The sequence below is a fragment of the Macrobrachium rosenbergii genome, chromosome 11, assembly GCF_040412425.1.
Source record: "Macrobrachium rosenbergii isolate ZJJX-2024 chromosome 11, ASM4041242v1, whole genome shotgun sequence".
Taxonomy (NCBI): Eukaryota; Metazoa; Arthropoda; class Malacostraca; order Decapoda; family Palaemonidae; genus Macrobrachium; species Macrobrachium rosenbergii.
In genome coordinates, this window is record NC_089751.1 from 48,908,117 (window position 1) to 48,935,616 (window position 27,500).

The following is a 27,500-nucleotide window of genomic DNA, read 5'->3' on the forward strand; positions in this document are numbered from 1 at the left end:
CGCGCTGTCACACGTCCCCGCTCTCTCTCTCTCTCTCTCTCCCTCTCTCTCTCTCTCTCTCTCTCTCTCTCTCTCTGTACCTATATATCTATGCATATGTATATATATATGCATATATATATATATATATATATATATATATATATATATATATATATATATATATATATATATATATAAATATATTCTTCAGTGGTATTCCAGTACTTATTAGGAACACGATGACTCATAAACATATTGCACCACTTTCTTTTATCTTGCATGCACTGTTGTGCTGTCCTTCTGTGAAAACCATTTATTTACAATCTTTCTAGTTCTCCTATGGTTGCTCATCGTCCAGCTAATTCGAAGTTCCCCTCCGTGATCTTGAATTCTCTCGTCTTTTGAATTAATTCTTTTTCTCCATGAACTGACGCCGGATTTTCCGCGTTTCATAAGGTCTCTTCATCTCACTCACTGACCCCAACTTCTTTCCTGTTCCTTTTTCATCACTCTTCGTTCTTGCAATTGGATCTGATATAGTCATTTTCTTTCATGGATCCTCAATCAATCAATCTCGCTATCCGATCATCTATTCGTTTCATGTCTTATTCGTCAATGAGTTTTTCATGTTCTTTGCTCTTAAACTTTTCAGACACCCTGTGCTCTTTTTAACTGTTCTCTGTCTTTAATTGTATCCCACTCTTCCTGCGCCTGTTCTCTACTGGATACTTTTACTTTTCTCATTCACGATCACAGTCTGTGGTCACACTGTTGTAAATCCTTTTCAGCTGCAGCTACCTCATAAATCCCCTTTTGATATGCCTTCCTTCAGCCACTGCTATTTTTCTTCCCCTAGCAACTAGCTCTTCCACCTCCACCGGTTCTTATTCAGTACATCACCTATAAACTCCTCACACTTACTTCCCCCAAGTAAAATTATGGAAATTCTCCTGTAATCCCAAAGGTCAGGCTCTCTTTAGAAAGCATATCTGCTAGAAATTGATGATTTCACGTGCCTTTCATAATAAAGACCTACAGCTATGTTGCTGCTATCACTCTGATGGTGTATTTTTACGTTCAAGTCACCTAGCACAGTCACCCATTCCTTGACTTATTCTATTTTTCTAGATTAATGAAGGAGAGATTCAGACTTCCAGAAACCTTATGCCTTATCATTCCTTAGTATTTTTTCCATAAGTAGAGTACTGTCTGATTTTACCCCTCAACAGCAATTTAAGCATCTCAGTCCTGAAAGTATTGTATTCTTTTTTTCAAGTGTCCGAACGCCACGAGGTTTACCTCCTCCCTTCCCCAATTTCTCAGTGTTTTTCGGTCTCTGCCAAGTGGACCCTATCGTTCTTAACACTTTGTTCTCATAACATCGCGCAATCGGAGCCACGCAACTATATATTTCTGTTTTTGTTGCGTCTCACTACACTATATGCACATTCTGTTTCTGTATTGTGGCAGTTTGCTGTACAACCCCTGGCAATTCCGAGTAGTTCCATATAAATGTGTGTGTGTGTATGTGTATATATATATATATATATATATATATATATATATTATATATATATATATATATATATATATATATATATATATATATATATATATATATATATATATATATATATATATATATATACCTACTGTAGACATTAAGCTACAAATATCGGTTAATATCCAGTTCGCTCTACTTCAGGAATATCACAGAAGGGGAATTATATGTCTGGGCATATAAAATGTCATGGTGATGTGATAAAGATATATATATATATATATATATATATATATATATATATATATATATATATATATATATATATATATATATATATATATATATATATAAATATATAATATATATATATATATATATTTATTTATTTATTTTATTTCTGGGGAGCATGACACCATCGCGCACCATTCTTTTTGGTGTGTGTGTGTGTGTGTGTGTGTGTGTGTGTGTGTAAAGTTATTTTTTCATGTTCGGATTCTGGGTTTGATAACACTTTAAAGCCGAATATTTTTCATTTATATATTGCTATATTTTCAAAAAATAACAATAAAACATTCAAAAACGACAGGTTAGTAAAGAACAAACATATATACTTACTGTAAAAAGAATATTCTCGAAAGAAATTGTGAGGTTATATATACATTCATACATATATATATATATATATATATATATATATATATATATATATATATATATATATATATATATATATATATATATATATATATATATATATATATAGCTGTTAGAAATTACAGTGTAAGAAAAATGCTGACCGCAAATGTTTGTGATTCGTTATAGAAAAAATTGCTTTTTAGAACTAAGCATTTTGCACATTTGTTTCAGATTGTGTGCCTGTATTTGTCGCTAAAGAGGACGACATTATGCCTTCAGAGGCTAGAGTAACGAAAACTTGCGATTCATGAATCATGGTTGTATTATAGATTTTCGTGTATGCTAAGTTTGGAACCAGTATCTCGGCTTGCGATATAGTCAGTGCGACATGAGAGCATTTTTAAGAGTTGATACTGCGTCTGCTTAGCAGAATATAAAATAAACATCCCTGCCTGTTTTTTTTTCCATTTCTTCTCATGTAGAAATATCCACGAACTTTTCCTAACCTTTGTACTTTCCCTCTTCAAATACTTGGCGTTCCTTCGGAGTTGAGAGAGCAACCAAAATGCAACTAATTGCCCAGTTCAAACTGAGAACATCTCATGGACCATAATATGTGCACTAGAGCATAACCGAATAATTTTAATTTACTTGCAATGAAAATTTAATCATCATGGGGTCTGGGTAGCGATATTTTTATTATTATCCCTATTCAGAAGATGAACACTTCATATAGAACAAGCCCACCAAAGGGGCCATTGACTTGAAATTCAAGCTGCCGAAGAATATGGAGCTCATTAGGAAGTAAGAAACGGTCAAGAGAAATACAGAAAGAAGAGATTTCACTTATTAAAGAGAAAAATTCTTCATTGTGTTAAATGTGTAAATCTGTTCATAGCTCTGACACATGATGCTTTCTTTCTAATCATAAGTTCATTGCATGATTAGTAGTTGGTGTACTAGGAAAATTGATTGTTCTAGTTACGCTGTCCAGAACATTGAAAGTCAATTCTTGTTAAGCTAGAGGTATATTCAAACACTTGTCCGATATTTACACGAATGTGAAAAGGGATATCAAAAATATTTTACGGTAATTAAATTTAACTCTTCGTCAATAACCTACTCTGTTTTCATCAAAGAATAATTGACCGAGATTTTCTTGAGGTACAAATGCGAATAATGTTTTCAGCGTCACTACAGTAAGCGTGGGAATTTATTGAAGGTATCGAGTCAGGTATAAATATTTGACACAATCGATCATACTTTTTGTCAAGGTCTTTGTAGGGGCACTTAGAGTAATGCCACCGTACAGAGATTTTTTTTTTTTTTTTTTATGATGGCTGTTGCTTAATAACTCTTTGTTACACACCGATGATGTGAATCTACCAAAAACTTGTTTTACAAGTCATCCAGTGACGAATCGAGTTTTTACTTCATCTCACTTCCCCTCCCCACCCTCCCCCTTAAAAATATCCTTTACCTTTCTTTGACGAGAGGCCATCCCTCCCCTATCCCCAGTCTCTCTCTCTCTCTCTCTCTCTCTCTCTCTCTCTCTCTCTCTCTCTCTCTCTCTGTGCGTACTTTCTCACTACTGCAACAGGGAAGAGATGGGATCGGCCCTCTCGCACGGGGTAAAACTTTCACGGTTCAGCTCTCTCTCGCTCTCTCTCTCTCTCTCTCTCTCTCTCTCGTGAAAGTAATTCCTTTGGCGTAAAGACTCATCACGTGAACCCCCTCCCCCCATTCCTTCCTTTCAGAAGCGCTATGATGTAGCGAAACTTACCTTTTTGCCATCGTCCCTTTAGGGTTATCATAATCATTCTCTTTTTTATTTTGTATTGTTTCTTCAGTTTGTTTTTATTTTATCTCGTTAAGTGCGCTTATTCTTCGTTCTTTGTTTATTCGCTGCTGTAAAAAGAATTTAGGGAAATTATACTGTAGACCTTTGAAACCGGTAACCATGAATACTTCGTCTCGTGTATTGTACAGTAATAGGCTCGCGTAGCAATCAGTTGCTTAAAGCCTCTCTCTCTCTCTCTCTCTCTCTCTCTCTCTCTCTCTCACGTGTGCTGGAATCATAAACAAGAAACAGGTATGGACACTTTGCATAATACCAAGGTTTCTGGGATTTTTATTTTATTTTAATTTTTCTTTTGCACGTGGAGGTAAAATGTACAGTACTATTTATGGACGATCAATCCGTTGACAAGAAGTTCCCCCGGGGGAAGGTAGCCTCAAGGATTCTGGGTCCACATTATTCTCCTGAGACCCAAGCACGTTCAGGATTGCTTGCAAAAATGCTTTGTCATTCCCGTCCAGCTACGGATGTTACGCTACATCCCATCAACCTAGTTTTTCTCTTCAATTTGGGAATTGGGATTGGAATTGGAATATAAGATTTAGGCCAAAGGCCAAGTGCTGGACCTACGAGGTCATTAAGTGCTGAAAATGATGTTGAAACAATTGCTGCACAACCCCGTCCCCTACAGGGTCTTCGCTTTGGGTCAGCGTGACTGAAGAAACTTTTTGTCATTGGGAAATCACGTGACTCATGGCATTCAAGAGTAAGTCGTTGGATAGAAAACATGATTTTCATTTCTTGTGGTAATTGTCTTGAGATGTACTTGTGGATAAATAAAGATAAATAGAATTTGGCTTGAATCCATGGACTTATTAGTTTCTTAAGATGTACAAAAGACATGTGAGAACCGAATACTTTTTCCATCATCACTGAATGGTATCCTAAGTCTACAAAGATTCCAAATGGTATTTATATTGTGTGTTGCGACTTAACCACCTTTGGGAAATAGTCTTGAATCTTTTCTTTGCATTTCCTGAAGCTGATATCGAAAATTCGCTCTGAATGCTGCACATTTCTGAAAACTTATTGACTATCGCGCCGCTTTTGCACGTAGAGCTAACGCTCCTTTTGAAAAAAAAAACATGTTTTATGCAGGATAATTAAAGATGTTATAGATAAAATTATATAAATTAACTTGCTTCGTGTACGTTAATCAAAGACTGGGTTAACTATGAAAAGTTTTAAAAAATTTGTAAGTAATATTTGGCTTGACTTTCCAGTTTCAGCTGCAGGAACTGGAAGGCAAAGATATTAAGGATATTTCCCAAAACAGATTAATTTTTATTACTGAAATTTATATAAATATAATACTTAGAGGTTTAGTAGACTTACGATATCATTCAGTGATGGTAAAAGAAAATACTTGGCTCTGAAACATCCTGTACATTTCAGGAACTGAGTAATAATCACGTGAATTTAGGCCAGATTCCATTTACCCGTATTTATCCGTCCATTGCCTCTCTTATCTAGCTAGTCATTCTTGGTTGCCAGATGTCGGATGATGTCCCTGTGACGTGGAAAATTATTCACTGATGCTGATCCATTGCTTTTGGTTTGTTTTCGATTACGTCATTGTTTTATTAACATCTTTCACCTAGTTCCGTGAATGGTCGGATTTCAAGGTCAGGGAAAATATGAACGCTTTCTCTCGGATGTCCCTGTAGGGGGGTTAGTGCAGTCAGTGCACCTCTCGCGGGGCGCTGTAGGCATTACTTGACGCTCTTTGCAGCATCCCTTCGGCCTCCAGCTGCAACCTCTTTCATTCTTTATGCTACACCTACGTTCATATTCTCTTCCTTCCATCGTACTTTCCACCCTCTCCTAACAATTGTTTCGTAGTGCAACTGCGAGGTTTTCCTCCTGTTACACCTTTCAAACCTTTTTTTACTGGCAATCTCCCCTTCGGCGCTGAATGACCTCATAGATCCCATCACTTGACCTTTGTCTTAAATTTTGTGTTACATTTCATTTCTCTCTTATGCACACGGGAAGGTGGGAAAATTACTTAACCTGGGTGACGTAGATTCAGTTTAGGTCGAGAGAAAGCATTAGGATATTATTATGTGTCCTTCATATTCATGTATTCGTTATAGAGGCGTTGATGGTAAAAGATGGTAGAGGTGGTATTATTATTATTATTATTAGTGTTATTATTATTATTATTATTATTATTATTATTATTATTATTATTATTATTATTATTATTATTTCTGTTTTAAGGTGGTTATTTAGGAACCTGCGTTAGGATTATCGGTATGTGGGTATTTTAATATCACGTGCCCGGTTTAATGAAACCACTTGGTTTTGATTTGTTTGTTAGACTGCGCATAGTGACCGATATTCTTTACGCAAGTGCGTTTGTTAATAATAATAATAATAATAATAATAATAATAATAATAATAATAATAATAATAATAATAATAATAATAATAATTTATACAAGGTCTATTCATTTCTTCTTACTATTTTTCTTCAAGGCCAGCTTTTAGAAGATATAAGCCTTTACGAAAATAGAATTATAATAATAATAATAATAATAATAATAATATGTATATTTTTAGCATTTAATCATTCAATTTTCTTATCGTTTTTAATACTTACATATTCTTAGGACAAAAATAACTACAATTTGCAACTCAACTATTCTTGCTCTGTAAGATAATGAACGTAAACATAGGGTAATATTGCAGATCAAAGACAGATTAGAGCTGCATTAAAATCAGAAGTCAGAAACATGTCAAAATCGATGCTTGCTTCAAGGTTTTTTTTTTAATAACTCGAGATCATCCTCACCTATAATTGTTATAGTCGTAGTTACGAACAAGTTTTATATAATCTGTTTAATCAGAAGCTGGAAGGTAAAGGGCTATTATTATCGTCTCTCTGACATACGCGATAGATTAACATCATCTGACTATCTAATAATAATCTAAAGACGTTTGTTGAAGTTGTTGTCCTGTTAGTTTGTTGATGTACTGTCAGTGAAGTGTTAGCTAACTGGAGGCCGTCTTATAGCCACTGTAAGAGATTATATACATACATTGTATATATATATATATATATATATATATATATATATATATATATATATATATATATATATATATACATATCTTGGTGGAAGGGACAAATTGTCTGCTACCATTTAAATGTCAAAAAATATGGAATGGGGGAATTGTCAGCTACTATTTACATGTCAGAAAATATGTAAGGAACGAATTGTCTGCTACCACTTAAATGCCAGAAAACATGGAAGGGGGAATTGTCTGCTCCCATTTAAATGTCAGAAAATATGTAAAGGATCATTGTCTGCTACCATTTAAATGTCAGAAAAAATCGAGTGGGGGAATTGTCTGCTGCCATTTAAATGTCAGAAAATATGGAATGTGGGAATTGTCTGCTACCATTTGCATGTCAGAAAATATGGAATTGGAGAATTGTCTGCTATCATTTAAATGTCAGAAAATATGAAATTGGGAATTGTCTGCTACCATTTAAACGTCAGAAAATGTGGAATGGGGAATTGTCAGCTACCATTTAAATGTCAGAAAATATGGATTGGGGAATTGTCTGCTACCATTTAAATGTCAGAAAATATGGAATTGGGGAATTGTCTGCTATCATTTAAATGTCAGAAAATATGGAATTGGGGAATTGTCTGCTACCATTTTAATGTCAGAAAATATGGAATTAGGGAATTGTCTGCTATCATTAAAATGTCAGAAAATATGGAATGGGGAATTGTCTGCTATCATTTAAGTGTCAGAAAATATGGAATATGGGAATTGTCTGCTACCATTAGTATGTCAGAAAATGTGGAATTGGGGGAATTGACTGCTACCATTTAAATGTCAGAAAATATGAAGTCAGGGAATTGTCTGCTACCATATAAATGTCAGAAATTATGGAATTGGGGAATTGTCTGCTACCATTTAAATGTCAGAAATTATGGCATTGGGGAATTGTCTGCTACCATTTAAATGTCAGAAAATATGGAATTGGGGAATTGTCTGCTACCATTTAAATGTAAGAAAATATGGGATTGTGGATTGTCTGCTACCATTTAAATGTCAGAAGGTATGGAATGGGCGAATTATCTGCTACCATTTAATGTCAGAAATATGGAATTGGAGAATTGTCTGCTACCATTTAAATGTCAGAAAATATGGAATGGGGGAATTGTCTGCTACCATTTAAATGTCAGAAAGTATGGAATTGGGGAATTGTCTGCTACCATTTAAATATCAGAAAATATGGAATGGGGGAATTGTCTGCCATCGTGTAAATATAAAAAAATATGGAATTGGGGAATTGTCTGCTACCATGTAACTGTCAGAAAATATGGAAGGGGCAAATTGTCTGCTACCATTTAATGTCAGAAACTGTGGAATTGGGGAATTGTCTGCTACCATTTAAATGTCAGAAAATCTGGAATTGGGGCATTGTCTGCTACCATTTAAATGTCAGAAAGTATGGAATGGGGGAATTGTCTGCTACCATTTGCATGTCAGAAAATATGGAATGGGGGAATTGTCTGCTGTCATTTAACTGTCAGAAAATATAGAGTGAGGGAATTGTCTGCTACCATTTAAATGCCAGAAAATATGGAATGGGGGAATTGTCTGCTACCATTTAAATGTCAGAAAATATGGAATTGGGGAATTGTCTGCCATCATTTAAATGTCAGAAAATATGGAGTGGGGGAATTGTCTGCTACCATTTAAATGCCAGAAAATATGGAATGGAGGAATTGTCTGCTACCATTTAAATGTCAGAAAATATGGAAAGGGGGAATTATCTCCTATCATTTAAATGTCAGAAAATATGGAATGGGGGAATTGTCTGCTACCATTTAAATGCCAGAAAATATGGAATGGAGGAATTGTCTGCTACCATTTAAATGCCAGAAAATATGGAAAGGGGGAATTATCTCCTATCATTTAAATGTCAGAAAATATGGAATGGGGGAATTGTCTGCTACCATTTAAATGTCAGAAAACATGGAGTTGCATAAATGTCTGCTACCATTTAAGTGTCAGAAAATATGGAATTGGGGAATTGTCTGCTACCATTTAAATGTCAGAAAATATGGAGTGGCATAATTGTCTGCTACCATTTAAATGTCAGAAAATATGGAATTGGGGAATTGTCTGCTATATCATTCAAATGTCAGAAAATATGGAATTGGGGAGTTGTCTGCTACCATTTAAATGTCAGAAAATATGGAATTGGGCAATTGTCTGCTGCCATTTAAATGTCAGAAAATATTGAATTGGCGATTGTCTGCTACCATTTAAATGTCAGAAAATATGGAGTGGAGGAATTGTCTGCTACCATTTAAATGTCAGAAAATATGGAATTGGGGAATTGTCTGCTACCATTTAAATGTCAGAAAATATGGAATGAGGGAATTGTCTGCTACCACTTAAATGTCAGAAAATTTGGAATTGGGGAATTGTCTGCTACCATTTATATGTCAGAAAATATGGAGTGGGAATTGTCTGCTACCATTTAAATGTCAGAAAATATGGAATTGGGGAATTGTCTGCTACCATTTAAATGTCAGAAAATATGGAATGGGGGAATTGTCTGTTACTATGTAAATGTCAGAAAATGTGGAAAGGGCGAATTGTCTGCTACCATTTAAATGTCAGAAAATATGGAAGAGGAATTGTCTGCTACCATTTAAATGTCAGAAAATATGAAAGAGGAATTGTCTGCTACCATTTAAATGTCAGAAATTATGGAAGAGGAATTGTCTGCTACCATTTAAGTGTCAAAAAATAAATATCTAGATATTCGAATTTTGACTCTGAAGTATATACTAACTTAAGCAGACGATTATATGAAACCAGTAGATGTTACTGGTGCTTGAAAATATGCGTATTTTTGTGTACTTACGAAAATTCAGTGACATTATGAATTTTTTGGTTTATTCTCTAAATGAACTATTATAGGTTTTGTGTTCGCTAAAGTAATTTCTGAATGATGTCTTTAGCGGTTTTAACGAAATACTCTATTTTGAACGTCCTGATATCACGTACTATTAATGAGATTTACCCTAATTGTTAACTGGACTTGAATGTCCAACGTCATCTATAAGTCCCAAGTTTGTCACACTCCTGTCCACTTTCCCTCTCCTCTCTCTCTCTCTCTCTCTCTCTCTCTCTCTCTCTCTCTCTCTCTCTCTCTCAATTCTTCCTTCGTCCACCTTCGGTTAGTTCAACAACGCCACCTATGGTCTGATGAAAAATTAGGACCTGTAAAGTTCACCTTGCTCCCCTGACTGACCTTGGCACCATAAAAAGATGCTTAAGGAGACCTCTAGGCGCTTTTTTACACCGGTCCGTAGGACTTCTGATCTTTGAGAAGTTCCGCGTTTCGAGGTTGCCGCAAGTGCTACTCTACTGCTACGGCTACTGCTATTATTATTATTATTATTATTATTATTATTATTATTATTATTATTATTATTATTATTATTATTATTATTATTCAGAAGGTGAACCCTATGTTATGGGACAAGCCACCACAGGGGCCACTGACTTGAAATTCAAGCTTCCGAAGACTATTATGGCGTTCACTGGAATGAAGCAAAGCTAACAGAAGGTAATGTAAAATACAGAAAGAGGAGATCGGTTATTAGAAGAACAGATAAATTAACGAACTGATGGATAAATAAATAAAAATGTACGTGAATTATTAAAACGCAAGGAGACTGCATCAGGGTAGTAACGCATTGCTAGCAGTAGCGAGTAGTACAAGCGGGTAACGTTTCTACTGGGAATGATTACGGTTACTGTATTTTCATTTCGACTGGTTAATATTATGATTCTCGGAAGATGTACTCTTGAGCCGCTAGTAAGCAGATGTTTCTCAAAGTCTCTCTCTCTCTCTCTCTTTTTAAACGCTCAATAATTATTGCTTTCCTTTCTTATTGACTTGCTAATTACGATGCCACCTTTGCGTTGCTGTCTTTCAAATTATTATTATTATTATTATTATTATTATTATTATTATTATTATTATTATTATTATTATTTGCTAGATGGTTTCGTACTTGGAGTTTTACTCGATAGTGTTTTTTATTTATGCTTGATTAACCTTTTCTTCTACCACTGTATGTCATTACAGATATTAATACTGTTATTTAACTTTTAATTCCAAGAGAGAGAGAGAGAGAGGTTTATTTAAAGTAATTCCATAATCCACAGAGAGGGAGAGTGAGGTGTGAGAGAGAGAGAGTACTATTTATAATAAATCCCATAATCCCCAAGGAGAGAGAGAGAGAGAGAGAGAGAGAGTTTATAGAATTCCCATGGTGTTATTTCAAAGCCTACATATGGTCAACATGTCATGAAAACGAGAATTTTAAATCGGGCTCCATTTTCACCGAAGTACTTTCATTCACCTATTCTTCCCCTGAATAACACGGAACTGCTCAACGTCTGTCATTCAGAAAAAGCTCTTGGATTATATTTTAAATATATATATGAATATAGATTGAGGCACTTACAGCATTGTGCAAAGACGGGGCGGGAGCAGACCCCACAGTTCCAAGTGTCAAGTGTTACAGCACGTATTTTTTTATGGGCATAGTTTGTGCTAGGAGATTTCCGCTTTCTCTCTCTCTCTCTCTCTCTCTCTCTCTCTCTCTCTCTCTCTCTACATTAATATGAATTATAACTATTATTATTCGTACTGAAGATATTATTTGACATGTACGCCACAGTAGATAAGGAAATCTGATATAATTTTGCGTTATCTTGTGGGACATCATCATTGTTGTTACATCTGTCTATCGAATGATTTATATCTATCTGTTATTTTATTCTCTCAGTTTACTCTTTTCTTTACGATGATGTGAGAGATTGATTTACACGTTAACGCCATTTCAGGACTGTTCCTTCCAAGTTAAGCGTTAACTCTCAGTATTTCAGGACGACAAAGATAAAACGTAATACTTTCGTCGTTTTGAAATCATTCACTTTCGTTTTGTTCTGCTGCACCGCACTCCTGTTTGGCTTGACAATCGATGGACAATTCTGCACGAAAGATGTCACGCCTCGGGTGAACTCTTCTGATGAGACTTAACACTTGTTTTTTACCTTTTTTTTTTCTGGGAATGACCGAGTTCCCTCCACTCCAACCCAGGTGCATTACCAATCTTCCCAGATCTTCCCGTGGCAATTACGTTACCTCATCCCAAGCACTAAGAGGTGCTATTGCAAGCGGTGGAATATTTGGGCTACCTTCTCGGAAAAGGGTAGGATTTATGGGAGAAGGGGAATCCCCCGACTGCCTTCCACGGGAAAGGTTAGAATTTTTTTTTTTTTTTTTTTTTTTTTTTTTTTTTTTTTTTTTTTTTTTTTTGAAAGAGAGTTTGACGCCGGTTAGAGGTGACTTTTTTGCCCTGTTCTTCCTCCGAGTGCTGCTGATTCTTCTTCTTCCTTTTGCCCTTCACTCAGAGACAGACGGAGATAGATAGATAGGTTAGGATACGTGCATTTATGTATGTATGTATGTATATATATATATATATATATATATATATATATATATATATATATATGTATATATATATAATATAGATAATATATATATATATAGAGAGTATAGAGAGAGAGAGAGAGAGAGAGAGAGAGAGAGAGAGAGAGAGATGCTTTTCATACAAGCAAGAAATATCTCGGAGAAAATGCTTTTCGCGCGCACGCACACATACACACATGCATACATACATACATACGTGCGCACCCACTCGAAATACAAATCTCATGATTAAATGCGCATGACGCAATTCCATGTATATTTTTACTTCACAATCACACGTCCACTCGTATATCAAGCGTGGGAATCCATTTTTCCTGGCATGGGTTTGAAGCCGGCGGAGAGGAAAAACATTTTTCCTCCTTTTTTTCGTTTTGTATCTATTTAGAATTTCCAGGGACCCAGTGTAAAAATCATCCAAAAATATTCCAGATGTTAGGTAACCAAGCTGATTTCACTGCACGGCCACTGTGTTCTCACAGGTCTGGAAAACGTGATAGATAGAGAGAGAGAGAGAGAGAGAGAGAGATTAAGAAGCCGTTCCACAGGGAATATAATGCAGAGAGAAAGGTTCGTGAACAAATGTCTCTCAGGGTAAAAGATGGCAGTGCAGAGATGATGTCTGAAATGACTGTAGTTCTTAGTCGATGGAGTGAGTATCTTTAAGATTTATTAAATGTGGAGGACAGAGGTTTTTAACTCATTTGTGGAAAGGGTTAGCGTAGTGTTGAGAATGCTTGTGGAACTGACTGTTTGGGACATAAGGAGGCCAACTATTTATTATTATTATTATTATTATTATTATTATTATTATTATTATTATTATTATTATTTTTATTCAGGAGGCTATTATTATTATTATTATTATTATTATTATTATTATTATTATTATTATTATTATTATTATTATTATTATTCAGAAGATGAACCCTATTCATATGGAACAAGCCCATAGGGGCCATTGACTTGAAATTCAAGCTTCCAAAGAATATGGCGTTCATTTGAAACAAGTAAGCAAAGGTAAAGGGAAATACAGAAAGGGATCTCACTTATTAAAAAGAAAAAAAATTAATTAATAAATAGATAAAAATGTATTAAAACGCAAGGAGAATGGCACAAGGGTAGTCATGCATTGCATCTTCAATTGCAAGACATCCCCAGAGGCTGAAGAATGGAAAGATACCGAGAGTCAGTGGGACTGCAAGTGAGATGCTGGGGCGGCAATGGTCGGATTAAGTGATTGACTGATTTTTCTATCATATCCCCCGTAGGGGGAAGGGGTGGTGCCATCAGTGCACCTCATGCGGTGCACTGTGGGCATTACTTAAGGTTCTTTGCTGCGTCCCTTCGGCCCCTAGCTGCAGCTCCTTTCATTCCTTGTACTGTACCTCCGTTCATATTCCCTTTCATCTGAGACTGTCCACCCTCTCTAACACTCGTCTCACAGTGCAACTGCGAGGTTTTCCTCCTGGTACACTTTTCAAACCTTGTTGCTGTCAATTTCCGTTTCAGCGCTGAATGACATCATAGGTTCCAGCGCTCGGCCTCTGGCCTAAATTCTATTCCGTTCTATTCTTTTCCGTCATATCAAGGTAAAGGTGATGGAAGCCACTCTGACACTTATAGAAACATAACATTTCTTAGTTTATCAGAGGAGGAGTATGGCAGGATTTCAAATAAGACAGTAAAACAGCTGTATCTGCGGCAGCTGTTTTATTTTTGCAGAAGAGATTCTGATTTTATTGTGAGCGAATTTGTCACGGTTCCTCCCAAATCAGATGCTGCAAAAGTATTCAAAGTTAAGTTTATTTCTGAACACTTGGAAGTAGATTGTATCCACGGGCTAAATTGCCATAGTAGGTTGCGTCACGCTCTTGCTTAAGAGGTTCTGTTGTAGAGATGATAGCTGAGCAGTATCTATGGCAACCGTTCATTTTAATCTCGGAGGGACCGAGATAATGTATTTAACTTATAATCTGGCAAGGCTGAATTGGACACGGTTCGGCACAAATATTTATAGCTAATACGCTAGACATTAAATTTGGACAACGCGTCCTGTGGATTACATTAGACCTGTCATCACCTGCTCTTTCACTACTTCTTCTTCTTCTTTTAACTTGCTTTTTTCCCCATTTTTGTATGGGGTAAGCACGATGCCTTCTTTTGAAGGACTTCTAATTAAAATATTAAAAAAACCACAGAGACAGTGACACGAATCAACCACGTCTCACCCCCCCCCCCCCTTTTAACACCAGTTCAGTCACTCTCTCGCCGATATGATTCTTACAAACATGATTCACGGTCTTCATAAAATTAATCAGTCACATCAAATTTTTTTTATTGCATCATGCTTACTCAACATCCACCACCTATATTCTTAGCAGTGTCATCATAAGTTTTCTTTAGCATCATGTATTTTCCTTGTCTAAACCATAGCTGCTCTTCTGTGACAGTTTGTGCTATCTTCGTTGCTTCACAACAAAATCCTGCCGTACGATTCTCACGATATGCTGTGCTAAATTAGTTATATATACCTTCAGTTCTTGCATTCACCTCTATCACCTCAACTCTAACACAGCAGAACAGTTATTCCTCTTTCCCATTCCTTTGGAACCTTTCCCTCATCCAGACATACCTTACACAACCTGGTCTGCCATTCCATCTCACTGTTGCCATGGTATCCCAGTTCCTCATTTGTAATTTCATTAACTCCTGACGCCTTTTGATTATAATATAAAGTGCCCTCCTTCCATTCTCAGCAGTCACTTGTTTCCACAAGTATTCCCAAAATTACTTACATCCATTGCATTATTGAATGGTTCAGCTCCACCTGTCGTCTGCCCTCCATATTCAGAATCTTTTCAAAATACTGGAGAACGCAAGACTATTTGCTTCAGACAGTATGCCTCCATTTGCAGCAATTGTTCTGAGATCTATTTGCTTATTAACCTTTTTTTTTTCTCTCCATTTATTTCATTGCCATTTCTGAATAAAGAGGAACACAGCCATTGGAATTGGAATATAGAATTTTAGGCCAAATGCCAAGCGCTGGGGCCTATAAGGTCATTCAGTGCTGAAAGGGAAATTGTGACAGTAAGAAGGTTGAAAGGAGTAAGAGGAGGAAAGCCTCGCAGTTTCACTATGAAACATTTGCCAGGAGAGGGTGGAAAGTCAGATGGAAGAAAGAGAATTTGAACGGAGGTACAGTAAAATGAATGAAAGAGATTGCAGCTAGGGGCCGAAGGGACGCTGCAAAGAACTTACGTAATGCCTACAGTGCACCACGTGAGGTGCTCTGAAGGTACTTCCTCCTGCCGGGGGTACACAGTCAATAACTATGGACAGATCAACAAACAGGTGCTTGTATGCACTCGGAAACAACGCTCGAGGAATAGGTCATCAGCCTTCAGCCTTTCCTAAACTCAAGCATCAGCATCAATAACACTCGATGTAAAGAAGACCCACGTTCGCAACAATTTTTGGAGGTTTTTGCAGATGTCTTAAAGCCCTGGTTGTTGGTATCAAAAGAAATAAACTTTTGTAACAAAAGTCATTATATGAAATCTTCGGGAATTAAATATTAGATAATCCTTTAAACAAAATAGGATGTTCTAAATAAATTTCGTAGTTTTATGGTAATTTTACTTCATGTGATTACCTTTTTGTTGTAATGTTTATCATTTGGAGTTGATAATTATATCTCTCATATTTTGCTACTGTCGAGATTTGATGGAAACCATTTCGCATCTACTAACTGAAGCCATCTCCTCCAGCACGGTAGATTTTTGTGATAGACATCCTGAGTGCTCCTTTTCGTATTTTACGTTCATTTCTCATGTATAATAAATATATTCAATTTATTAGTACGAGAGTGTTTATTCAGTATGAAGTGACCTTGGCGGAGGCATGCGCTGTACATTCAACATGACTATTTATTGTTTATGTTGTCCCTTTTTTTTATACTAAAGTCATTCACTTACCTTCATTGTGCCGTAGCCTCATTGTAATAAATGTCCGCATTGAACATCACCAGACGGTCAGGGTTAGGTGGGGGATTTGGAGGCTTAGGGGCAGGGGTTTCAGAGGGGAGGGGGTCTCTAGCCATTATGGGTAGGGGTGGATGGATGGGGGTGGGGGGGAGAGAGGAATCTCTATCCAACATACGCAGGAAAGCCCGATCGATATTATGAGGTAACAACGAACTCGCACTCTTCTGAGCTCACCAGGTTGCAAACAGCTGCTACTGCTGCTACCATTCCCGACACATGCTAAGCTTTCAGAAAGTCTCTCTCTCTCTCTCTCTCTCTCTCTCTCTCTCTCTCTCTCTCTCTCTCTCTCTCTCTCTCTCTCTCTCTGCCACATTTTGATATGGCCACACTCTTAAAATAAATACGTGTTTATTTCTCTAGTAACTTATCTTATTTTGGTTTTGATGCCAGCAGGTACACGCCAAAATAACTATGGTTGTACATATATTCGTATTCTTAGTTTTAGTCGTAATTGTTTCATTGACGACGTGTATGATGAGAATTCAGTTGTCGAAATCGTGATAAAAACTTCATTCAAACGATTGCACGGCGTGAATCGGCCGGATCTTTGTGGATGTTCGGTTGTTTTGCAAGAGTTTGAAGCATAAATTGACGCCTATTCCGTCCCATACATGAGCTTAAATTTAATGAAGACCTTTCGCAGGCTGATCTATTTTGTTGCGAGAGACAAATAAAAGAAATGAATGGTATTTCTTTCGGCTGTCTGGCGAAACCTGGCATGGCTCGCTGAAGGTCCGCCCACCGTGGTTGGCGATTGGCTGGCGAATGTTGTGTTTTATACGATAGCAGACATGGCGTTGTAAACACAGAAGCTTTATCTTTAACCAATTTTCTGCTTTTGTACAGTAGTTTTTTAAGGTAAGTTTGTGCCACGGTGTGATTGAATGCCCGTAGAATGCTTGTGCATGCCCTAAATCGTCAAATAACGAAGAGAAAGTAAAAGTTCTGGGTGGGAAAGGTAAGCCAAGGCCGCCCCGCTGCTGAGGAGGACTTTCGCTGGCACAGTGTGGATGGGAGGTGTGAGTTGGATGTTACAGTTGTAGTGGATCTGTGGGTGGCAGTGCAACTGTGTGGTGGTGTGTTGTGTTGTGTGGTGGTGATGGTGAATGGTTCCGAGAGATACTACTACTACTACTACATCTCACATTTGTTAAACGACTAGTGACTACAGTCATCCACCAAAATCAAATCTCGGCCGTTCAAGACAAAGCGATAAACTCGACGACCCGGGGTGTTTTAACTGAAACTAAACTACTCGATCGTCATCCCCGTCATATGGATGATTGAAACTGAAACACGACGCTGGACGAAACTCCTTTTTGTGGTGTGGAAATGAAATGAAACATATTTAACATATTTCTGGAGGTAATCGCAATTTTTGATGTCGTCAACTGCTTCGTTCATCCGCCAAAAAGTCGTCCACGCTGGAAACTGAGAGATGTTGGAAAATTAAAAAAAATTCGCTCGATGGAATTTGGAGTAACGAGACGTGACATTAATCTGTGCAGAACAAACAGACGTAATTGAGAAATAATAATGACAGTTAGATGATAAATGACAGTGGAATCGTCTTTACTAATTTGTGTCCAGGAGAAAAAGTAAATAAAAGTAAAGCTGATTGTGGCCTGTATAGTGTTTTGATAGTGCTGAGGATACATTATCATGGTTCAAAGCGTCGACTTTCCGTTGTTTTACTACAATAGGTAAGTGATGGTTGTATCATGTAACTAGCGAAGAAAAACCTTTGTCATGTGTCATCATAAGTGAGCAACTTGTTGCTGAAACAATGATTTTTTTATACTTGTTTAATCAGGCTGTGAGTTAGTGTAATTTAAAGTTTGTCATGTGTTTTTCACCCTGGAAAAATACGCTTGTTCAGAGATTTTATTAAAAAAAAAAAATTTAATCATGCCAGCACGGGGTCTTTCTTGATGATCTGCGTTTATGCTTAAATGTGTCAGATTTTGTGCATGTCATTTTGAAAAGTTTTATGCGTCAGTGAAATACGCAGAAATCACAGCGTTTGAGAGAAAACAAAACGACAAGTGTCGAAGGAAACATTAAATTTGGCGTTTCCTTGTTTCATTCGAAACATACTGAAGTATTGTAATTTGTTGATGTGTCAACAAACTGGATATATATATATATATATATATATATATATATATATATATATAATATATATACAGTATATTATATATATATATATATATATATATATATATATATATATATATATATATATATATATATGCAGTCCTTAATAATTGTGAGCATAGCAGACGTAAGCTCCTGTGGACAATTTTGTATCGTACAAGAAGGCTCTCTCTCTCTCTCTCTCTCTCTCTCTCTCTCTCTCTCTCTCTCTCTCTCTCTCTCTCTCTCTCTCTCTCTCTTTGTTTAGCTTCTGCTGCCATCGATTCAAAAATTATATTCGTAATGATACAGCATGTGCCGAATTGCGCTAAAGACTGAGGATGTTAATGTTATTCGAATAATGTGAATATAAATGCTTTTTGGGGAAGAATGTCACGAAAAGAGCTTAGAGTACCAGTTCATAAAGGAATGACACGAAAACAAAGATATTTGGAAGAATGGGAATAATGTTATAGTGCTTTAAGGCGAATCTGGATGTTTTTTTATGAAAGAATGTGGATTGATGATGCGGGAAGAATGTGGAGAACTAGTACTAGCGTCTTGGAATGTGCAGTAAGATGTTAGTGCATTAGCGTCATCGGTTGTGGAACGGTCGCTCTGTCGGAATTCGCTGCTGTATACGCGTTTTAAAAATACGATCAACGAAAGAAAAAAAAAACAGTGGCTGAAGTTTATTTGTAACTCGACAAGGAGATGAAAGGATACGCCTGTAAGTGTCTTTTCACAGTAGCAACAACAACCAACGCAAGCAAGGAGATGATGATGTTGCATAAGACTGTCTATAGAAAACGGTTATCTACCGATAGGCCTTTCGTTAACTGTGATGGTGACTGTGCTGTTTTTGTTGTCGATTGTAGTCATGTTGTTACTGAAGTTAGTGGCTCCCTGTTGCAAATCTCTCTCTCTCTCTCTCTCTCTCTCTCTCTCTCTCTCTCTCTCTCTCTCTCTCTCTCTGTGTGTGTGTGTGTGTGTATCGGTTTATGCATGTTGCAACTCATTTGTATACGTATGGTTCAAGAGAAACAGGGAGAATTATGGTAATGTTACAAGGAGTGTCGTCCTTGTAGAACTAAGCGAGAGAGAGAGAGAGAGAGAGAGAGAGAGAGAGAGAGAGAGAGAAGGAAGTCGGAATGGGTTCTCAAGGATACTTACCGTCCTAGTTGCCAATTACCATCTAAACTGAAAACAGCGACACCTCAGTCAGTTACAGGATTTTAGTCCTATCGCCTTCGGTGGGGTCAAGTGATCTTAGGAGGGAGTGATCGTATAGAAATCCCCACCCTCCTCCCCCTCCCCCAATTCTATGTCATCATTCATTCATCCAAAGTCGACCGCAAAGGAGAGCAAGAGAGAAAAAATGGGGCATATCTACCCTGGTCAACTGCGCATTAAGGGTTAGCTAATGCATGACAAGGTGTGCCTGCCCCAGGGCACACTGGCATTCTCTCTCTCTCTCTCTCTCTCTCTCTCTCTCTCTCTCTCTCTCTCTCTCTCTCTCTCGGCAAGGCTGTGTTGGTAGTGGTATTCGCTTAGAGCGACCAACTGCCTTCCTTTCAGCCCGTTTGACGTACCAAGTTTTGTGGGATGCTTTTGTGCTCGAGATAAAGAAGCAGCATCTCTCTCTCTCTCTCTCTCTCTCTCTCTCTCTCTCTCTCTCTCTCTCTCGCTAGTTGATGTCTCTCTGGTTGATGTCACGAAAGGAAGGATCTCTGTCGCAGGCGAAGGGTTTGCGTTTGTCTTTTGTTTCCTCCTCATGACTGATGGACAGAACATCCGGGTTCTACTGTATCTCTGTAAGACTGTTCTCAAGGTTACCGGGCAAATTATTGTCCACGATCAACCTGCCCTGGATACCTGCGGTTGATCAGTGCTCTGTTCACATACACGTTCGTGCTCGGGCGCACGTGAACACACAGACACACACATACATAGATAGATAGATAGATAGATAGACATAGGCTTAGTTGTGAATAGTTCCACGACCAAAGATGTCAGATGTTAGGTCCCAGGAATTCTAACCTCAGACGAGTACATATGGCGATTTTCCTATGTCTTTTTCCATAAAACTGATTCAGGATTTCTCAGTTTGAAAAGAGCATGCAACTGGGGGAACCGGGTTTGAACTCAGACTCTCGCCTAGACCTACTCTTCTTCTTTGTTGATTCTTGAAGATTTGGATGCCAACACATTTTCTCAGAAGATGTAGCCATTATGAACTTGTAAGGGATTTATATTTGACAAGATATGTTCGAATCAGGTTTAGCTTTGAACAAGATAAAAATTTACCTTAAATTGATACGTTGTGAAAACGATACTGTTGCCCTGCTAACAATATTTTCGTAAGTATATACAAATTAACAAGTAGGAAATATGTTGAGGGACAGGGAATTGAAATTCGTTTTCAGTGGTATTTTAGGGACGGTTTTAGAGAGGTGGTGGAAGAAGGGAGGGGGAGAATTGTCCGACTTCTGGTACTGGTAATGGGAGGTGGTTTATACATCCTTATTCACCGCGAGAGAAAAAGAGCTGAGGAATGCCGAGTCTTGAAGACCTACTTGCGGAGATTAGATCCGAGAGTTGAACAAAGGGCGTCAGGGAATGATTAAGATCCTGAGAATGTATGGTGCCTTTTGGAAACGCGTGTTCTGTCAAAAATCGAAATACTGACGGATATGCTTATGTTGTGAAGGTGATATAGGAATCGGGAGATATGCGTGATATGAATAAAAATGGAGATAGGGAAAGGAGAAATGAAAAATGACATGGGTGTTTTGCCACACACACTCACATATGTGTGTTTGTATATACATAGGCCTATATATATATATATATATATATATATATATATATATATATATATATATATATATATATATATATATATATATATATATATATACACATACACACATATGTGTGTGAGAGAGAGAGAAAGGTATTAATATAGTCTACTCTCGATACAGAAGTGATGAGATAAATTACATTATGTCTCTCTTTTACAAGATTAGGAGGCAATCCTAATTTAACAACCTTTCTCCTCGCAACTGAATACACTCTCATCCCTCCAGCAATACTTAAAACCCTTCCAGATGTTTTTGCGTCATGAATGAAATACTCGCGACACGGAAGTACGTACTCTTTTTGGAGAGAAAAATTTGGGAAATGTATGGATCGTGATTTGGCCCCGGGCGACGCTCATAGTTATTCATATTTTTCCTCTCTGGTGGTTTAGAGGTATCAGTGAGGGACACCAGCCTTGCGGAACCCCTGGTATGTGTGTGTGTGTTTGTGTTCCCACTGTCCCATTGTGGCGACGAAGGGTAACGCACAATCGCCGTCGTCAGTTATCATTATAGTCATCATCATCATCATCATCGTCGTCGTCGTCCCCTATCAGGAAGTGAGGTGCTTCCGGTGGTGTTTACTAACCCTGGGACCTCTCCCCCTCCTTCCTTCCATACCTTTCCACATATCCCCCGCCCCCAAACCATTGCTTCCCTTTCATGGTCCATCTTTGTGGTTTTGCTGCTGCGCGTTACTTGTTGGTAATGCATTCTAATTTGCTCTCTCTCTCTCTCTCTCTCTCTCTCTCTCTCTCTCTCTCTCTCTCAGAAGGTTAAATATTTGGAAATGTCATCCAAAGACCGCGAGGGTGCGTTTATTTTCATCCTACGAGATTTCAAATATTGCGACGATTGCTTTTGAAGGTTTCGATTGATATGCAGTCCCATCTTTCCTCAGGCTTCATAATGTGTCCTTCATTTATGTCCTTCATTTCAGAGGCTTCTTTCACGATCAAATGGGATGTTGTATTCAAGTGGTTTTCAGGCTTCATGAGCAGTTTCTGTCGGTTTTCATTGGTTGTGATGTGACGTGAAGGTTGAATTTTTTTTTTTTTTTTTTTTTTTTGCTATATTCTGTTGTATATACAATAGAAGAAATACGTCAAGTACAAAACTACACTTTTTTCACACATGAGAGGAAAAAATAAGTCTTTATTTTGGCAAAAGAATCTTGTGAGAGCACAGTTGTGTTTTGTTCCTGTGTATTGAATTCATCAGTTTTGTTGGTTCTAAAATATGAGGTACCTATATATGAACTATATTATAGATAAGGATCTCTCTCTCTCTCTCTCTCTCTCTCTCTCTCTCTCTCTCTCTCTCTCTCTCTCTCTCTCTCTCTCTCTCAGAATTGTTCTAAAAGGCCATTATCGGTCACAAGTTACTTCCTGAGCCCCGAGCGTGGCCAGACGTCTCTGAACATTCCTCTAGTAGAGAGACACTCCAGGGTCACGGGTCAGTCAACCTAGTGCCAAACCTCGCCGGGCATTTCAAGGGTACATACACTTGTAGAGGGTCTTTGTTGGGGGAGGGGGGAATGGGGGAGGAGAAGTACTTTTGGGGGACACGATTGCATTTTCTCACTTCCTGGTAACATAATCTTTGAATTCAAGGCGTCGCGACTCGCTGCTACTTCAGCCTTGTTGCCTCTCCGTCCGACCTTCACGTTTGTGTAGAAGAAAGGTTTGATAGCGGCTTGCTCGTGTCTATATATATATATATGTATATATATGCATATATATATATATATATATATATATATATTGTCTTTATGATCATTTCGATTTTGTTATAGATATTTGGCTAGTGCAGAGGAAGCGCCAGAAAAAGAAAATAACTAAGATTTGGAATTTTCGTATTTCGTAGCTATGTACAGTTTGGTTCTTTTCAGTAAATCTTTATTCAGTTGAATTCCTCCACTTTGATTCCCATTCTCAGGTGATGTAATGGCTAAAACCAGAATATCTGTAAAATATGGTGGGCGTTTTCTTCTCTAAGAACACTTGTCTAGCATTTGGTTCACCTGTTATCGAGGGGTTTAATATGGGAAAAGACAGGTGTTAATCATTTCGCTTTTATTCTGGGAAAAGAATTGGTTGAAATGGTTACTGAGATGGTGCTTATTGTTTCTTCCGTTCGTTGCGTTGTAGAGAATAGAAAGTGGAATTTAGGCCAAAGGCCAAGCGCTGGGACCTATGAGGTCATTCAGCGCTGAAAGGGAAATTGGTAGTAAAAAGGTTCGAAAGATGTAACAGGAGGAAAACCTCGCAGTTGCACTGTGAATCAATTGTTAGAAGAGAGTGGAAAGTAAGATGGAAGAAGAGAATATGAACGGAGGTACAGTTAAAGTAATGAAAGGGGTTGCAGCTAGGCGCCGAAGGTACGCTGCAAAGAACCTTAAGCAATGCCTACAGTGCACCGCATAAGGTGCACTGACTGTCGAGAGAGCAGTTGTATTAAGGTTTGTGAGACGTGTAAAAGTAACTATACATTACTTACGGGTTCATGCCTTTAAAAAAAATTATTTAAAATAAATGCAGAACGACACTGAGTCACAGTGAGACCTGCGGAAGCCAACAGATTGAGACAATGAACTTCGATTAGTACTACATAAAAATGCGTTCGAGACAGGGGGCCACCAACTCTATTTAGGTAACGATAATCAATTTCTCTTTCTTAAATCAAGAATGTAAATCAGATTTGACAGGGAGAGGATTAACTCATAGGTAAGGTGGGGGGGATGTATTTATTTGTTCGACGTTTGGTGATGTTTGGGGAGGTGGGGGGGGGGGGCCGGTAAGCAGCGCGTTTTGAGGAAGGAGGACGAGAAGCACTTGTAAGCCACCGAGCGGAAATCATTTTAGTGACAGGTGCACCTTCATACCTGTGGTTCTTGAGGATTCCTGGGCTGCAAGTACCTGGAACACCTGTTCTGCCTGTAAAATGAAAATTACACAATTATTCTTTGTTCACCCGTTATTTGAGTGTGGCTGGACGATTCTCTCTCTCTCTCTCTCTCTCTCTCTCTCTCTCTCTCTCTCTCTCGTAAAGTTGTCTGCACAGTCCTGTAGTGCCCTGTGTTATTGTAGATTTTCTTGACAAGAACCTAAATATATAAAGATTGTGGATACACATTGTTGCGTAGAATGGAGCAGATTGTGTGCTATTGGCATTTTAGTTATGTTTGCCTAGCTCTCTCTCTCTCTCTCTCTCTCTCTCTCTCTCTCTCTCTCTCTCTCTCTCTCTCTCTCTCTAGATTTTATTGCCTTATTTGAACTCGAGTATATTTATTTTAGAGTATTATTAGTAGATTTTAGTTATTGTTATCGCTATGTTATCACTGTCACCTGTTGTATTTTCAGTTGTATACTTACGCCGAAAATTCCATTTGAGTAGTTTTAATTAGTTAACCCTTTTTGATTTTTGACCATTGATGTTTTTGTGGGGATTTCAGGATGATGGCCGAATCCACCTCACCCACTAGACCAGCTTCTACAAGGTAAAGCAGCCGTCCGAGATTTTGCCTATTTGGGGTTGGCCCTATCCACTCCCTCCACTCCCCCTCTCCTCCTACCCTTAGCCCTTCCCTTCTATCCCCCCCCCTCCCTTCCCCTTCTACCTTTTCCACCCTGTAGTGTAGATGGATTATAGGGCATGCATTGCTTTGCTTCTTTCAAGGAAAAGACAGATTTATTTGGCCCTCTTGTTCTTCATTGTAGTGGCTTTAGTTCGGTTACTTTTAGTTTACTTTTAGTTTAATATCTTCTTTTTAATCTCTTGGTTATTTTTTTCCTGCACGTACGCGTGCCCATGTACAAATTCATATACCTACACATATGTATTCTTTGTAATTGGTATTTCTGATGCCGTTTGATACTGTATTCATAACCTGAGCGGATTGATTGTGTATAAAGACGTCGTGTAACCCACAGCGTTGGATTTTGAAATTTAGTCCGAAGATTGTCTCTGTTCAGATGCACATCAACTCATTTTTAGTTGTAGGTGAAGATAAATAACGTGGCCACGTCAGTTGATCTGCATTTGATTGGGTCTTGCGTTTTGCTTTTTGTTTCAAATCATAAAACTGGGGAAAAATATGCTCTTAAATAGAGCACAGACAAAAACTCCAAACTTAGTGATAACAACTTTCCAGACTACTTGAAAGAAATCTACAGAAGGAAAAGGCAAGCTTGACAAGATCCAGGTTCAGATGGTGGGATCATGTGGCGAGACGTGAATGAGAGAGACAAAGACCACTAGGTGGATGCGTTATCATCAAACGGAAGTTCAAGTGATGATCATGAATGTCTTGAGAGATTAGGAACATGAACTAAATGTTTGCTTTCTACTTTTGTGTGTTATTTTTCGTTCCTTAAGACTGGCAGTTTATTTCTTTCCTCTGTCATTCTGGTCTGTGCCAAAGCTTCATGGTTTACTTTCGAATGTTTCCAAGATCGTGAGTGAAGATTATCAGATCTAAATGTTTTTTGCCATCTGTATATACAAATGAACAAAGAACTAAATATTAAAATCTTCGTATCTCTATATGCTGAGGATCTAATCAATTGCACAGTCAGAATTTACTAAATAGTAGAAGAAGTGTTAGTTTTTCTTGGGTTTTCAGTTCGCTAGGAAAAAGAACAGTTAAATTGTGACGAGCTTGTTCACAATAGAAATGCTTATTCAGCCCATTGGGAAAGAGGAGAACTCAACATGAGCTGGTGGGTCTGCCCCTGGTCTTTTGGATTGAATTTCACTTTCACTTCTCTTCAGCAATTCGTCTTCAAATACACCTGTGTTTAAGGCTTAACTATTGTTGTCTGATTCCGCCTGGTCTAGTCTTTGTTAATTTTTAAAAAGTTTCTGGGGTGTTGCGAAAAGTTTAGAGGGCTCGTGTTTATAGTTTTATAGTTTATATTGATATATAGAGTTGAAGTTAATTTTAATGGATTGCGAAAAAAGACACTTTGAAACCAGTGTAATAAGCTAACCATCGGGTCCTACTTTCGAAATACAATCACTGTATCCATGCGAGATATTGCTATTGTATAATCAAATATTTTAATTTATTTAGAAGGCCCGAACATCACTTATTTATACCCGAACATCACTTATTTATATTGTTAAATGTTCTTTAAGAAATACAACAGCATTCCTTTTGGAACTAAAATCATAATCATCCAGGTAAGGGAAAAGTATTTTATTGATATAACTACAGTCATGGTGTAAAAATGCTTTCACTCAGTTTCCTGTTCCGCGAGGTGGTCCGAAAGTATAATGGGTCGCTCTTTCGCTCGCTCCCTCTCTCTCTCTCTGTCTCTGTGTGTGTGTGTGTGCCTCTGTCGCCCTCCCCTTCCCCTCTCTTTCTGTAAAAGGTAAGAACTTTCCCTTTCACTTTTACTCTCGTTCGCCTCTTCGGTCCGGGAAAAAAAAAAAAGTGGAACGGGCGAGGATTGGCTTTCTCCCGGGACTGTTACTTTCTTGGTCTAGTAAATTCTCTCTCTCTCTCTCTCTCTCTCTCTCTCTCTCTCTCTCTCTCTCTCTCTCTCTCTGTGTCTGTGTGTGTGTGTGTGTGTGATATGGCTGTTGTAGCAGTTTGTGTACGCTTTCGAAAGCAGATGGGTAAAGTTGAGGAAGACAGAGGAGAGGATATTGCAACTTTCACTCGCGCTTCGAGCCATGTACCTTTTCTTCGAAAGTCCCGGGGAATTCTGGGAAAAGGAGCACCCAACTAGTAATTTGGCGGGGTTCTGGGCTTGTTGATTTATGTGGCTGGTCACCGCTTTATTGTTTTTTTTTTTTTTATCTCCTAGGGAGATGCAAAGATTTTCTTTACGTCGTATGAGCCTTATACGTTAAATTTTAGTGGCTGGCAGCTGTGTATTGAATGTATTCCGGCAGAGTTTATTTAAAAAAAAAACTA

At 37.8% G+C, this 27,500-nt stretch overlaps 1 protein-coding gene across 16 annotated transcripts in view; it reads left to right on the forward strand.

Moving 5' to 3' along the window:
* Positions 1 to 27,500, forward strand: part of LOC136843430 (protein bric-a-brac 1-like) — a 361,384-nt gene that overhangs the window by 287,657 nt on the left and 46,227 nt on the right. For 3 of the 16 annotated variants that reach the window (XM_067111890.1, XM_067111891.1, XM_067111898.1), the window contains one exon: positions 25,032 to 25,076. In XM_067111890.1, coding sequence (XP_066967991.1) covers positions 25,032 to 25,076 — 45 coding nt within the window. Of the gene's footprint in view, positions 1 to 17,349; positions 18,284 to 19,428; positions 19,447 to 25,031; positions 25,077 to 27,500 lie in introns of those variants that run through there. The other 13 variants (XM_067111901.1, XM_067111903.1, XM_067111899.1 and 10 more) reach the window with 12 other exon arrangements.